At 39.4% G+C, this 15,953-nt stretch overlaps 2 protein-coding genes across 7 annotated transcripts in view; one reads left to right on the plus strand and one right to left on the minus strand.

The window, feature by feature from the left end:
* The first annotated feature begins 5 nt into the window (after positions 1-5).
* On the plus strand, positions 6-9,790 carry LOC111333328 (uncharacterized). 2 transcript variants are annotated; one of them, XM_022938875.2, is made up of 10 exons: positions 6-137; positions 245-417; positions 2,018-2,141; positions 3,300-3,850; positions 5,452-5,526; positions 5,982-6,401; positions 6,597-6,653; positions 7,490-7,532; positions 7,813-7,877; positions 8,718-9,790. In XM_022938875.2, exons 1-10 carry the CDS (start codon positions 45-47, stop codon positions 8,836-8,838), a joined length of 1,722 nt encoding a protein of 573 aa, XP_022794610.2. In that variant the 5' UTR covers positions 6-44; the 3' UTR covers positions 8,839-9,790. The 2 variants fall into 2 exon arrangements, with proteins under 2 accessions (XP_022794610.2, XP_022794611.2); XM_022938876.2 differs by having other exon boundaries at positions 5,455-5,526.
* Positions 9,479-15,953, minus strand: part of LOC111333327 (uncharacterized) — a 25,307-nt gene continuing 18,832 nt past the window's right edge. For all 5 annotated transcript variants that reach the window (XM_088745947.1, XM_022938873.2, XM_088745948.1 and 2 more), the window contains 7 exons: positions 15,862-15,952; positions 14,659-14,722; positions 13,923-14,055; positions 13,337-13,437; positions 11,568-12,845; positions 11,152-11,268; positions 9,479-10,493 (listed from right to left, as the gene is read on the minus strand). In XM_088745947.1, the coding sequence (XP_088602073.1) occupies positions 10,293-10,493; positions 11,152-11,268; positions 11,568-12,845; positions 13,337-13,437; positions 13,923-14,055; positions 14,659-14,722; positions 15,862-15,952 (1,985 nt within the window). In that variant the 3' untranslated portion in view covers positions 9,479-10,292. The remainder of the gene's footprint in view (positions 10,494-11,151; positions 11,269-11,567; positions 12,846-13,336; positions 13,438-13,922; positions 14,056-14,658; positions 14,723-15,861; position 15,953) is intronic.

A 15,953-nucleotide genomic window follows, 5' to 3' on the forward strand; every position in this document is an offset into this window, starting at 1 on the left:
TGATTATTTTTTACCCATGGACACTGGAAACGAATTTTTGACGCATGCGACAATGCATGCTTCCGCTGCCTACAATAAACACATTTGACGCGGAGAGAACGAACGTAAAAATTTTCATCATGGGGGGAGGCGATTTGGTGAGATTTAAGTTAAAATACCAAGAGATTGGGCCTATTTGAAGTATTTTTGAGAGGATCTGGATATAAGTAATTCGTTATTTGACCCTTTCTTCTGTTTCAAACAGAATTTGAAGAAGAGTTGGCATCCACAAACGTTGCGAAATGTGGAGAAAGTGTGGAAAGCAGAGCAGAAGGCCGAAGCAGAGGCGAAAAAGATCGATCAGCTACGGAAAGAGCTGGAGGAGGAGAGAGCTCGAGAAGGGATGCAGAGACATGCAGTGGAGCAAGGAATAGCCAAGTGAGTGAAGCTATGGGAAACTACAGAAGTTATTTATGATACTGATTTCTGAGAAAAGAGTTTATCACATGAAAACTCCCACAACTGTTAGCTTGTACCGATTATTCGATAAGTTTGCTGCATTCTTCAATCCATTAAGATCTGACTTTTAATTCTCACCTCTACCTGCTACAAATTTCCTTATAAATTAGTTACGACAAAATGGTGTTAGATCAAAATAACTTCTACTCGATAAGTTCGAGCATTCTCGTTACCAGTTTGCTGGATAGGGGGAAGTTAAATGTGAATCACTTCTGGGAATTAAAGGATTAACTTCCAGAAGTGATCGAAATGTAACTTCTCCTCACAATTTCAATATGTTATTCTTCAAGCAAGTGATGAGAATAGAAAGACTTGAAAGTTTGGTAAGATTATCTCGATATAACACAAATTTCTCACAAACAACATTTATTCACGAGGAACTGTATAGCAGCTATAAGGAAGATTTACCAATCAGATCTTGGTAAAAATCTACCATCATTTGTCCAAAAATGCTGCAACATGATTGGCTATGCTACTTGCCCCCTCTTCGATTCCTTGATAAATAGTGAGGAAAGTGAGTAACAGTGTGTAAAATAAAGTAAAATAAGAACATGAGCCTGTCTTCTTGTTAATTAACCCTTTCACTCCCAAGATCTAGTTAATAATTCTCCTTATTGTCTGCCATACAATTCTTATGATGCCAGATCAGAGAATTTGGCATTTGATCAACTAATAATCCCCTAATTGATATTTTCCTTTATTCTCAAGACTTGTCTGCTTGATATTCTTCTCTACACCTATAAAGCACTTTATGGTCTGGCTCCTGATTACTTGGCAAATCTGTTAACTTGCTATACACCTGTCTGCTCCCTTCGTTCCTCAAGGTCTATTAATCTGGCTCCTGATTACTTGGCAAATCTGTTAACTCTCTATACACCTGTCCGCTCTCTCTGTTCCTCAAGGTCTTTTAATCTGGCTCCTGATTACTTGGAAAATCTGTTAACTCGCTATACACCTGTCCGCTCCCTCCATTCCTCAGGGTCCATCAATCTGTCTGTCCCAAGATCTAAAACCTCTACCTATGGCGACAGATCCTTTGTGTGTGCGCATCCCCCATGCTTTGGAACAAACTTCCTGATTTTATAAGATATTCCGAAACCTTTGATTCCTTTAAAACCAGGCTCAAGACTCACCTTTTTAAAATCGCTTTTAATTTATAGTTTAATTTTTATCGTATTTTGTAATTACTTTAAATCTTATGTAAAAGCATTGAGACTTATGTATAATGCATTTTAAGAACTTTATTATTATTATTATTATTATCATTATTATTATTATTATATTGTAAGGAGAAATTCTGTCTTAGTTACTCATAGGAGTTAAAGGGTTTTAAATTAAAAAAAAGAATAGTGCATTTATACAAAAAAAAAAATTAAATGTGTGCTCTCCATTTCTATAGGTGATAGTTTCTTGGTGTGTCAATCTCATCAACCTTTTACACTAAAAGAATCCAGAGATTGGGATCTTAATTGTTAGTTATACCTTGTGGTAATTTTTTTATCTTGTAATTGTAAATCAGAAAAAAAGGAGAGCGTCTTGACTGGATGTATGCTGCAGCTGCAGGCCAGGTTGATCATGAATTGTATCTGCTGGGAAAATCTGTTGACAAGGCTGTAGACCCCATGGCACAGGATGATGAAGAGGTATAGTCTAACTCTTTACATCATAAAATCAGTATGCATATTCTCCACACTGTTCTCTATACATTTCCTTGAAATGTTGACAAGGAAAATATGCTTATCAATCAAGAATTTCTGTAGTTGTTGATCATTTTCGTTATTCTTACAACTCTAATGTGTGATTCAGGGGTGATATTGTAAGGAGAAATTAGATGCTAGTCACTCCCGGGGTTAACCCTTGAAGTTCTGAGATCTGATTGTGAATTCTCCCCTCTGACTGCTACACATTTTCTTGTAAATTAATAATGAGAATTTGGTGTTAGATCAAGGTGAGAACTTTTACCTGATAAGTTTGAATTTTCTCACTACCTGTTTTCTGAATAATGTATAAGTGCTAAAGGGAGAAGTTACTCGTTAATCACATCTGGGAATTGAAGGGTGAGGGGTTTAAAATGCTCAGAGAAATGTTCAAACCTTGATTGGTCAGAAAGCCCCAATGATATTGCTCTGGTGCCGTGTTCAGCATAGTTGGAATACTTTCAACTTTAAAAACTATGAGAGATTCAAAATTATAAAACCCTAAATTACAATCATGTGGTGATTGCCTTTTTGCAGATTGTGAAATTTACAAGAATTGGGCTGTTAGCAACACCCTGTGTTTTGAATTATATTCAGGGTTGTCAGCAGGAAATGTATGAGAATTATACCTGAACTGAATAGGTGGATGGATTGAATTATGCTTGCATTGCAAGTATTGCATGTTGCAAAGCAATAGGGCCTTCTCAGGGAGTGTGGAAGAAAAATTGAGTTTGATACTCTCTGAGACGTGATTTCCAGCATTTTGGGGCATATTTGAATACTGGAATTTTTTGAGGATGATGTCAGAATCAGTTTAAAATTACCGGTACTTATTTTCTGTCTTTGATCACAATTTATATAGAAGCTGGTGCAAAATGATCTTAACCCAAGATCTGAAAGTTAATTCTCCCCTCAGGCTGCTGAAAATTCCTTATTCATTAGTTACCAGAATTTGGTGTTAGATCAAGATAACTTCTACCTGATAAGTTTGAGTATTCTCATTACCTGTTTGCTGGATAATGTATGGATATTAGAGGAAGAAGTTACATGTTGATCACTTCAAGAAGTTAAAGGGTTAATGACAACCCTGTATTTCTCTTGCAGGAATCATCTGCCCCAGGTGCTTCCTTCATGAATGACACTGCAGCTAACACGGCAAATGACTTGGCAGCTAAGGTGCGTGATGATCCACTGTTTTTGATCAAGAAGAAAGAGGAGGAGAAAAGGAAAGAACTGCTCAATAATCCTGTGAAGATGAAGCAGTTAAAACAAATGCTTCAAGCCAATTTGGAGAAGTCAAAGAAGAAGAAGAAGAAAGATAAGAAAAAGAAAATTAAGAGAGAAAGAGAGGAAAAGAGAAGGAAGAAGCATGCCGACACAAGTGGTGAGTCACAAGAAGATGAAAGGGAAGTGACACGAGAAAATGGGAAAAAAAGAAATGCTGGAGACAGAAGAAGAAGTAGTGATACAGATGAAAATTCAAGGGAAATGTTAAATGGAAAGAAGAAAAGGAGAAATGAGAGACACAGAGATAACAATGGTGACTCAGAGGAAGATGAAAGAGAAAGGAAAAGAGAAAGCAAGAAAAGGAGATCATTGGAAAATGGAAAGGATGAAATAAATGGTTTTCACGGGGATCAGCAACATTCACAAAGGTAAGGTGCTTTTTCATTAACACCAGTGATATTTATTATTTGTTTTTCCATAGACCCTGTCACCTCTCTGTTTTATAAAGTGTAGGTATTTTAAGGAGAAATAATATATTCTTGGTCTCTTCCGGGGGCTAAAGGGTCAATCAGTCAGAATGCTAGTAAACATAGTATACCTATGATGCACGATCCTCGCAGTAGAGAGCGCTATTTATGCAATAGATAAAGTCAGACCTGAAAAAAATCAAGCGTCTATTACGAATCAACTTAACGGCCTACTCCCAGTTGGCTTCTTAGCTCAGTTGGTAGAGCGCTGCACTAGTATCGCAGAGGTCAGTGGTTCGAATCCCGTACAGGCCTGATTTTTTTCAAGTCTGATTTTCGCTTTTGCATAAATAGCGCTTTCTAGTAATGTAGTAATTAGTTTATATCTGACCACTTGCAGCCCAGAGGCTGAAGTACGGGTGCAGTGTAAGGTTGAGAACAGATGTCAGCATATCAGGCGCCTCTGGCAGCCGCTTCAGTCTATCGATCTCACCTTCTCACCCATCCCACCCCAGGGGAGGACATCCATCACACAGTAATCTCGTGTGTGGGAAATTAACGTCTCCTACCCCAACCCTGCAGGAGACGGGACCTCCATTTATATTTATTCGTCCCTATCCGAGAAGACTAGAATATCTAACCATTTCTTGATGTTATAGAAAGGTAGCAAATTCTTCTCAATTATTTTAAGACCTTGAGTGTTGGTCTGGCCGCCGCTCGAACCCTCGACCTCCCGCACAACAGTCCAGCGCTCTTTCTATTGGGCTAACTGGGAGGCGGTTAGCTCAATGGATATCCTCTACTGCGAGAATCGTGCATCATACGTATCTATAACCGCAGTTCAAAATATATGAACTTCATATTTTCATGATAACCAAACATAGTTTAGTAATTTTGCCCTGTTGGAGAATGTTATGAACGGAAATTGTCTGGCTCAAGACCTTGATTTTCCATATACTGTATTATTTTACCCTTTACATCCTAAAACACATAAGTATTCGTACTCTCCACGCTGTTCCCCTGACATTTTCTCTGGTACTGACAAAAAAGTTAAAAAATCGACCATGGTTTAGTGTGGTCTGTACTCTTATCGACAGCGATATTCTTCATCACAGTGGTCAAAATGTTGTGAACTTACGAGGCACAGCCAAGTGAATCCGTAACAAACTTTGACCACTGCGAAGACGAATATCGTTGTTGATAAGAGTACAGACCAAGCTAAACCAGTGTCGATTTGTTTTTTACCACAATATCGACGTCAATTGAAACGGTTCTTTCAGTGCGTGACACGTTACGTGACACTTTGAGGCAAGCAGTGTTGTCTGTACTTTTATCGACTACGGCAAATTGGCCAATCAGGTTGCGATATTTCTGCCAATTGTGGTAAAAAATTTGTTTGACAATCAGCTTCTTAAATTGATATTTACATCCTTTATTCTCATGATTGTTTTTCATTCAAGAATGATAGGGTTGAGATAATTTACTCAGCAATTGATGGGCTTTGTTCAATTCAGATTAAACTAAGGATAATAAAATTGTGCTAAATTAATTTTTCTCTGAAGAAGAAGAAGAAGAATTGACGATGAGGATGCGAGAAGGACTTACAGAAATGGAGACCATTACTCTAACAGGCACAGGTAATGGAGGGGTTAAAACGTTTTTAAACAGGGCCGCTCAACTTTTTTCAAAGCCGCCATTTGGCGACCTCAAATCATGAATTGGTCGCTTGGAATAAAATTTAGGTTACAAGAAAGAGAAAGAATAACGCTTTGGGCTATATTACATGACCTACTTAACCGTTGAACACACAGCATGTCTTTGGAGTAAGCAGTATGAAGAAAACATTAGTAATTGTTTTATGAAATAGTTTATCTCAGTTTGACTTCAGACCATGAAAACTTAGTTATGACATGTCACAAAGTTACAACTTACTAAATGACTGGCGAACAGTGGCCTCGAATTTGGAGACTTGCGTTATAAATTTAGTCGCCAAGAATATTTCTATTTGCGATGGCGACCAAAACGTTCGCGGCTTGAGACGCAAAGACTAATCTCTTGCAAACTTAATGGGTTACACGGCTTATATCTTTAGATCTCCCTTGAAAAGAAAGCCTCAAATGTGGTCGCGATCAAAATCACCACAAAGCAGGAGAAGAGATGGGAGGAGAGATGACAGAAGGCAAAGACGAAGTTCGTCAGCTTCACCATTAAGGAGGAGAAGGAATAGATCCCGATCACCAGTGGGGAGGGGAAGTCACTCAGCTTCACCATCTCCCCCTAAAAAATCACGGAGATCTCCTTCACCGCTCAGAGCAAAACCAGTGGAGAGGAGAAATCACTCACCTTCACCCTCCCCTCCTCAAAAATTACGGAGATCTCTTTCACCCCCCGGAGCAAAACCAGCAGGGAGGAGAAATCATTCACCTTCACCCTCCCCTCCTAAAAAATCAAGGAGATCTTCTTCACCCCCCGGAGCAAAACCACAGCAGAAAAGGGGATCAGCAGTCACTAGGTAAGCCAAGATCAATTCTTTCATTTTCATTTGTAGATCAATTATGATTCTTTAATACAAAGAACCTAGTACCCCCAACAAGAACACAGCAGAATGACGTAGCAAGGACTCTTTTCGTATTTTCCCAGTGACCTTTGTGCACTCAGTGAATAAACAGATCAGAAACCTCCAATTTTCTTTTTCTCATTCGAACAGACACATGGACGATGATGAGAAGCAGAAACGGCTTGCCGCGATGATGGATAATGCTAAGTACGATTTTTCACTCTCAGGAGTGACCAAGACAGAATTCTCCTCATAATATCAATACATTGCCAACCAGACAAGTGATGTCTCCCTTCACCAAATTATTCCACTCAGCCATTCCATGCATTTCCTATCCTTTAATTACAACTTGAAGAGTGCTTTTCTATCGAGTGTTGGAAAACCATAACTAGAAAGCCAATGAGAACTCCAAGGAAAAACAAACGAACAACCTAAAGCGCGGGAAAACGCGAGTTAACAAGTGGTGATTGGTTGTTGTTTAGTTTCTGATTGGTTGTCAAGTTGGCGCGAGTTTTCCGAACCAATCACAGAGAGTAGAGCAGTTTTTAACTGATTGTCTAAATACCAAAACCAGAGTAATCACGCCTACCAATCAGAACTAAGGTACACGTCATTATTAGCCAATGAGAAAAAATGAGGCAAACTGTCAAAAGCGCGGGAAAACGCGGGTGACGCAGTCACGATTGGTTTTAGTTTTGTACCCGATTGGTTGAGATGATGGCGTCAATTTTCATGACCAATCACAGAACGAGTTAAAGTAAAACCAAAATAATCACGGATTTACTTTCGACACAATTGAAATTTTATCAAATGAAATGGAACCACTAATCCTACACATGCAAAGTTTTTCTTTTAGCGACTTAACAACCAGTCCTCGACCACTTAAAAAAACACGAAAAAAGATCTTATCTGTAGGATATAGAAGGCATATCGCAAGTTTAGCCGGAGGTGAAATATGCGGGGATTTTGCAAGTCGAGACAAAATCCCATTTGAACGCTTAATATATATTCTTTGTAAAATCAATTTCATTGCACTTTCCTAGATGGCGGGATGAGCAAAGAGGAAAAAATATTAAGCGATACAAAGTAAGTAACGTTACAATGTAAAAATATTAAGCGATACAAAGTAAGTAACGTACATTTCCTAAAAACTGGTTAAGCGTACCTTGAACAAGGTCAACACACTGTTGGGATCAACGGCGTTACAAATGTCATGTGTCACGTGGGTTGAACAAAAAGAACCATAGTCAGGATATAGGAGAATTACCCGTGAAGCAATTGAGAGTTCGAAGACAAAAAAAAAATGCCTCCACGTCCTTGCTTTTCCTTATTATCTAATCTCATCTTGAAACGTATTTCTTTCCAGGAAGAAGACGCGAAACTGGAGGCAAAGGAAGCTTCGGATAAAGATAAGAGTGCCAGCTTTTTAAAGTATGTTGAACTATTCGTATTGTTGTTGTTTTTTTTTTCTCTTAGAGGACTTGTCTTGTCGACGTTAAAGCAATTTCGTAATTGACTGTCGAATAAACTGGATTTTACCACCCAGGCCAAGTTCAGACGTCGAACTTTTCAGGAACTAATATAATTCCTTTATTTAGCCTTTGATCCCTGAGAATGACAGGCATTTGATTTCTCCTTACGGTACCCCCCTCAATTACACAGTAAGGTTACAAGAATATAGGAAAACATCAATAACCAAATAAGCTCTTGATTGTTAAACAAATTCTCCTTGTCAGCACCTTAAAGTGCCCGTGTCACAATTTTTTTTATTCTGTCATTCAAAAGTCCACATTAAAAAAGGAACTTCTGAGAAAAAAATTTTCGATTTGAACAAAACGCGAGTTTTTTATGATCTTTTTAATCCTATTTTTGTTTGGTACACCCCTTCCGCTGATCGAGAAAGTGTGGGCTCATAAATGACATAGATGGAGAATGTGGGGGGGTTTATGAAGGAGGAACGTTTGAATCTTCAGTAGAAATAAGTTGCAACTAGTTAATCACATCTCTCTGTTTTCTTTCTTTTTTTCCTATAGTTCATTAAAATCCAGGTTAGATAGCTATATAGGTATAGTTATTATATAGTTATTATAAGTATAGTTCACTAAAATTCAGGCTCCTGTAAAACTGCCATCGTTGGAAAATGCCACGTGCATCAACTTTGAGTTCTCATTGAAATAGGTGCTAAAACCCAGCGAAGACTGTGCCATTGGAGAATCACTTCTTCTTTTTTTAAAGAAACCAACTTATTTTATTTGTTTTTACCATCAACAGAGAGATGAAAATTCAGTCGTTCTCTTCCAAGGAAACCTCCAGTGTTAGCGACCGCATTCGACGAAACATCAATTCTGTTCAGAGGACATCAGCCGCATTGGAGTCTTTCCTCAGCAAGTAACTTTCCGAATCTGATTCCGAAATTAAGCCGAATGTTTCACCTAAATTTACGACAAAGGTACTTTGGCTTCCGAAGATGCTAAGGAAAGACTCCAATGCCGCCGATGAAGAATATTTCGCGGCTTCCAAAAGATGTAAACTGGTGCTTCGGCGAATGGAATTGAGACAGCAGTTTGGAAATCGGCGGATTAAATCTAAACCATGTTCACCGCCACCATGAAAACATGGTGGACGTCCGCTGGATAGACTATACAAAGAATCATTGCTTTTTAGAAAGAGCGTTGACAACGAGCATTGGAAATGAATTCTGAAGGTGAATTACTCTCGAATCATCAACGTTTTATCATCAACGTAGTGTCAAGCTATGAACAGGAAACTCTTGTACTCATGTTTGGTTTCAAGGAGACCCAAAGAAAGCTCAGGGGAGTTATCGGCAATATCCGTTTATCATCGTCAACTCTCGTCAGCCTTCGTAGGCTGTCGTTACTTCTTGTGCTTACATTCAATTCTTCCAACTATTGTCAACTACTTCCCTCAGCCCTTGTCAACCCTCGTCAAATCTCGTTCGGAAAAAGACGAACGACGCCAAAGAGAGGCGCTGAAGATACTTGCACGGAAGGAAGAAAACCATACCCTTGAAATAAAACTAAAAATAATTATTATTGTAGATAGGTGAAAGAGTTGTCAACAGACAGATGTAAACAGTGACAAACTCTCATTGTAGATATCTTAAATTTATTTTATAAATGTATGCAATATAACATTGTGTTTATTGTAACATGACCAACTGTCACGGTTTTCAAATTTATTCTTACTTTGATGTTGCTTGAACGTATACTCTTTATTGCCAATGTAATTTATTATTTTCGTCTGAGTAAGTTTAAAATGTAATTTTACGTCGCTTTTATTTCATTACGTTCTCTAAGGAATAAATTTTTGCTCTCTTTGCGACAGTAAGTAATATCTAGTTTACTGTCCTTAAAATTAATTTTTCGCGAGGTTGAATTTTTGTGTGATGTGGACATAAATATTTGATATATTTTTTACTGCGTTGAATGAAGTGAGCCTTTATTCAAAGGTCAAGGTCATGCTCTTAGTGTTTTCTGATGTATCGATGATGCCTAATTAGAGTATGTCAAAGTATTAAATATTTCTGTTTGTTTGGGAAGATGCCAAGCTATCTGCCAATTCTTTCCTCATGTTGAATGTGAATTATATCAGTTAAAACCTGGTCGACACACACCCGGACAAGAGAGGGGAGGGGAGGGGAGGGGAGTGGAGTGGCGCCTATGACCCTCTCTTTCTCTTGCAGGGGTGACAAGAATGACAACTTGTCAGTCCTGTAAAACAGACTGGTTTGCCAAATAATGCTTGTGAGGCGTTGGTGTACCCCTCGCCTACCGCGCCCATCCAAAGCATCCTTTACACGCGCTTTAGGATGCTTTTCACAGATTGTTAAACAAGTACTTGAACAGACTCGTAAATTTTCCCTTTTCCATCCCCGCTATTTTTCTTGACCATTTTCTTCAGGGTTTTTATTTTGTCGTCTTTCTTTTTCAAATCGCTCTGCATTTCGCCGACTTTAGTAACAAGATTCTTTATTTGTAGCGTCAAGGCTTTGATGTCGTCTTTGTAATCAGTTTTGTTGTCTTCTTCCTACAAGAGGGAAATAATGGAGAGTAAGAGAATTGTCCGTCAAAATAGCATTACTGTGAGTGACACAAGGTATGCTTAATATAAATAAAAAATATCGATGAATTGTTAAACGTGCGGAAGCTGATAATGCCACTCCTTTGTCGACGATTCGTGGCGTGAATTTCAAAGCGAGAATGGGGGTGATCCAACTTGTGGCCTTGTTCAGAAGGTAGGTACAACTTACTGTGTCACTAAGAAGCAATTCTCAATGAGTATTAAAAGAAATGCGGAATTACGTTGCCCCCTCATTCTTCGCCCTCTGGTTGATCTAAAAATCTCAAGCCACCCTCGCGACCGTGGAGATACAAAACTGGACTTAATCCGGCAACAAGCTCACTCAGGTTTTTTTACTCAAAAGGTCGATTACAAGCAGTTTTTATCTGAATCGTTATTGGCTCATTAACAAGTTGTGATGACCCCCTTTGTTCTGAGTGGTCGCTGTGACTACCCAACGATTGCTTAACCTCGTTCCCAGGGTCTCTCATCTTCCAGTCCCTCTCTCGCTCCAGGGGGAGGTGAAGATGAGAGACCCTAGGAACGAGGTTGACGATTGCTTTTATGACACTCGCTCGAAATACTCTGATTAGATATAGCTGACTTAAATGTGGCAAGTACTTACTTCTGGTTTTACTTCAGAGAGCTTGGATCTTGCCACAACAAGAGACACTGAATCAGCTTCTTTCATCGCAGCGATGACAGGTTCTAGTGGAGAATTGAGCACAAAATGGCCATTTATCTGAAGAACAATCACGAACCTGAGTTAGTATGCGGGTGAAAAGGTCATTGGTTGCATGACTCCTGGTAAAGGCCAGTGTTGAAGACGGGAAATTTAAATCACAAGAAGAGAAAAGGGGAGCTGTGCTTGACAATTCTTATGGAACATTTTAAGATTTTATATTAAACATCGCAAGTGACCTGCAAGATACCTGGAAGCTCGCAGTATGCTGTTTAGGGATGGAGTTTCGACCTCAAGAGAATTAAATACAAATTAATGAACAAGACGTATTTCTAACCATCCCAACCATATTTCCTTACCTCAACAATTAAGTCATCCACAGCCAATTCTTTGCTTCTCTCCGCTACCCCTCCCTCCGTCAGTGCCACAATGCGTACACCGGGACGAGGTTGAGGACTGCCCTCTTTCTTCCATTGCGCAAGTGCAGAAGAAGGTCTTGGTGGAAGGGGATTGGTAGGTCGCAATGTAGATGCTGAATCAGGCCTCGATGAGGTGGGACTTAAGTTAGGACTTTGGAAAATATTGGGTTTAATTATGGTTCCTATTCTTCTGTGAAGGTTCTGTTTGTGAACAATATGGCGCATGTCTCCATTCAACTTCTCCGTCACAGTTCTTGATCGATCATTTGTTCCTAGAATGGTTGTTATTTCCTGCTCACTCGAGCCTGAGGAGCTCTCGGAGAGGGGCGAGGTCGGCTCAGACAACTGATTACTAACATTGCCTGCGCAAGACGTGTTTATAATGGAATTCTGTCCGGGTCCATTATGTTGAACATAAACTACTTTCTCCTCGTCACAATCTTTCTCATTGATGTCATTCGGGCTCACCGAAGAGCCTGTTTTTGTAACGTGAACGAGCTCTATGCCCCAGGACTCCTCCGCTTCTCTGTTAAGAATCACAGTAATGAGTTTACAACGCTGAAGAACACTTGCTAAACTGAGACGTGGTAGATGTGATGTCTCGGTAGGAGAATCCTTCCTAATGTTTACAATATTTAAGTCTTTACGTGAGACATCGTTGTTTTTACTGCTGTTGCTTTTGTGTCTATTATTGTTGTTGTTATCACGGAGGTAAGGAGGAGGCGAAGATGAGAAACGCGGTAGTTCTTCACCATCAGAATGTTCAGCCGAAGGTGATCGTGATGGAGGCGACTTCTTGTTCTGTCCATTTTTACCAGCAGTTTCGCTGGCCTTCACGATCTCACTCAACGGATCCAAAGCGCCAGGTCCTTCCATTTTACCGCCATAATACGCCAAAAATTTGCTCCTGAAGAGATCGATCTGCGAAACTTTGCGTTTCTTGGGCTCTTGAACTAATACTTCATTCGAACTCGACTGACTGGTCCTTCTGTGGCTTCCGTGGAATTCATGGTATTCCTGGAATTTATGTCTCAAATTGTCTATCTGAGAAACTTTACGCTTGATTTGATTGACAGTTTGCAAATCTAGCGCATCGATCGAAGTTCGGCGCTTGCTTACTTCCTCCTTATTTTCCTTGTCTTCTGTTTCTGAAGAGGACGAGGTCGTTTTTTGGTCGCTAGCACTTGTGGTGTTCTTTTCGTCACTAAGAAGGATACCCTAGTCAAAAGAAAGGGGCTATTAATTTCACCATCATAGATGACTATGAGGACGGGGCAAGGGAGGGGGGGGTGCGCAAAGCATGTCTTCATCGGGTCTTGAATCTTTTCAAACCCGACTAGTTAAGAAATCCGGAAACTGCACACCTCGAACATCTTTCATCTTTCGGCCGAGCACGAAATCTTTACCCCCGACTCTTTCTATTTGACTGGTCCAAGCTGTATGACTGACACACTTTTCATAGATGAACGTTCTAAAAGACGTAACTAACTCGCGAGTTCTCCGAAGCCCAGTTGGTCGGGCAACCGAGTGCTACATCGAAGGTTTGAGATTTAAGTCCTCGCAGGGGTGTTAGATTGCAGGTAGGGCAAAGTACACCATCCATCAATGTTGCGATTGTTTTCGCTGTCCCACGCCTAGAACAAAACATTTCTCTTTGCCAAATAGAGATTCAATTTTTGGGAACGTTCGAAACTGTTAACAATGATTACCTCAAACTCGGCTTGAGTTAAAGTGAACGTTCCTTGGTCACCAGTCTCCCATCGAGACTGTACTTCTAACGGATACTCGTCTGCCTCTAGGATACGACCAGCTGAAAAAAAAGGGCAAGACAAAAGACTTGTTTAAGCTATGCAAGACCGTGATGAAAAGGAAGATGATTTATTAGAAATATTATTAGAGGGAAGAATGCTCGAGAATTTTACTGATCTCTGCGTTAGTTCAGATAATTTTCTGAGTGTCGTAAAACAGAAACAAATATAAATCACAAGCCGACCAATGTTGGTCAATGTTGGTCAATCAAAACAAAGACAACTTTCATGGGAAGATGGTTAAGACGGAAACCGGCGTGAAGCACGTGAATGACAAGTGAACAAGTCACAACTGGCTTTAGAATGCATCAGATTGGCTGAGAGGGTGGTTGGAGATTTTGGACCAATCAAATTGCGAAATAAAGCAAACCCATTGCAATCTAGAACTGTTGCCTCAGACGTGTTATCCAAACTTTCATTTCTTACTCTTCTAGTTATCTAAATGCAGATTTTGCACGACAATTTCATGATTTTCTACAACTTTTACCTTCTGAATCTGACAATCTTTCCACCAGGACAAACTTCTCAGGCGGTGCATCGCTACCATAACTGGACAAAATCATCTTTACGACCTCGTCGGCTCTAGTTTTTCGAGATATCTGCACGCATTTGTAGGTTGCCTAGAAGGTGAAATAAAAAAGTAACAAATACATTTGGACCGAAAGGGGCGATAAAGCTCATCAAAAAGAATCTCTCAGTCGCCTTTGCTGTTAACAGAATTGTGCGATTTCAAAGATCAAATCGTCATCTTTATCTCGAGCACAGTTTTTACAGCACTGTAATGATGGCACCGGGAGAATTTTTACTCTCAAGGAGATGAAAACGAGGAATCTCTCCATTGCATGTTCTGTGTTTGAAAAATATGATGAAATTATAATCCTTTATGCAATAGGAATGCGTTTTTTTAATCTTCAAGAGAAATCAAAATTGCGGTCATAACAGTTAGGAGTAACCAAAATCGTCGATTCAAATGATTTCGATTGATTTCGATTAATTCCGCTGATCTAACTAAGAGGTGGTTGACATAAATAATTCGAACAGATGATGAACTATCGCTAGTAGTTAACCCAAACCCTGATAAGTACTTCTAAGCCAGTAATATGCACCAGGATAATCATGTTATTTACTATTTTCGAAAGAATTGAAGAAACGTCAAAATAGGTCTGCGAGCGTCTATTACATAATGACTGTTTCAGTTTAAAAAAAAAAAAAAAAAAACTTACCCCTGGGCTCAGAATTCCAGCTTGAACTCTTAGAAGTCCGCCGCTTTTCATCTTCAAATGAAATCTTTTAACAAAAAATAATGAATTTAAGTAATAACTTCCGATGATCTATATTCACACAGATGAAGAAGAGGGGTGTACGAATTATGCTTTTCTCGTCATACCTCGTCATACGATAACTTGTGCTTGGGTGTCAATACTAACAATCCTCAATATTAATTATGATACTTATGATATTTGTCATGGTATTATGGTAAATACAGCTCACGTCAATTCAATCTCCCGTGGCGTGCACGTGATTTTAAACAACACCCTGCGTGATAAGGCATTTATCTAACCCTATTGGTTTTTAAATGAGTAGTATCACTGAGGCATATCTTGACCACGTTTCACGTGCAAGTACGTCAAAAAGTCGCAATGGACCTCAGTGATATTCAATAGAATAACATAAGGTGTTAGACCATACCTAAAACGACTTTATTAGAGCCAATAACGAAGCTCTCTAAAACAGATTCTAGTTACAGATATTTTAGAAAAATCATTCATGCGCGTGTTGCGTGACTGTCTCTTACAACGGGTCACAGATGGCCAGTCTTGCGTGACTCTATCAATCTATCGTGTTGATCTGCACGACAAATCGTGATTGTTTTGGTTACATGTACCTTGTTGTGAACACAATTGGGTTACGTCATAGCATATGACTCAGGTTTCACACAACTCTTGGCTCCTTCCTTTTTTGTTCTTGGAATTTGTTGAAAAAATTTTTGTTACTATGCTTCTCTTGTGTCTTATTGGCTTTTCCGTGAAAACCGGGTTTTCGCATACAAATGAAATACGAGTAATGGTAGCGAAGTGTAACTAATCAATGATCGGAAAGCAAAAACAAAAAGATCAAAAATGGCGTCCAACTAAAATACTTTTGCATTTTCATTTTCGTCCATTTATGCTCAGTGCATGGTTAAGTGGTTAAGTGAGGAGAGGATTAAAACAGATTGCAGACGGCAAACTTTAAAACTGTACTCTTAACTGAGATGCACAAACTGTAACGTGGACCGAGAAAAGGTCTCTATTATCTTCACTGACGGAGAGGATGAAACTGCGAAAGTCTTGTTTAAAACTCTTAGAGTATAGTTGTATGCTATGCAACCGTTTGACTGCAAGGTAACTCTTTCTTGGAGAATGGTTTTCACATAATCTACTTACTTGGCCTCCCCTGTTGGTTGACGGGACTGAATTTGCAAAGGACGGGCATCGTCGGCCAATACCATCATCTGGGACATCGGGAGACTGGAATC

The sequence above is a fragment of the Stylophora pistillata genome, chromosome 14, assembly GCF_964205215.1.
Source record: "Stylophora pistillata chromosome 14, jaStyPist1.2, whole genome shotgun sequence".
Lineage (NCBI taxonomy): Eukaryota > Metazoa > Cnidaria > Anthozoa > Scleractinia > Pocilloporidae > Stylophora > Stylophora pistillata.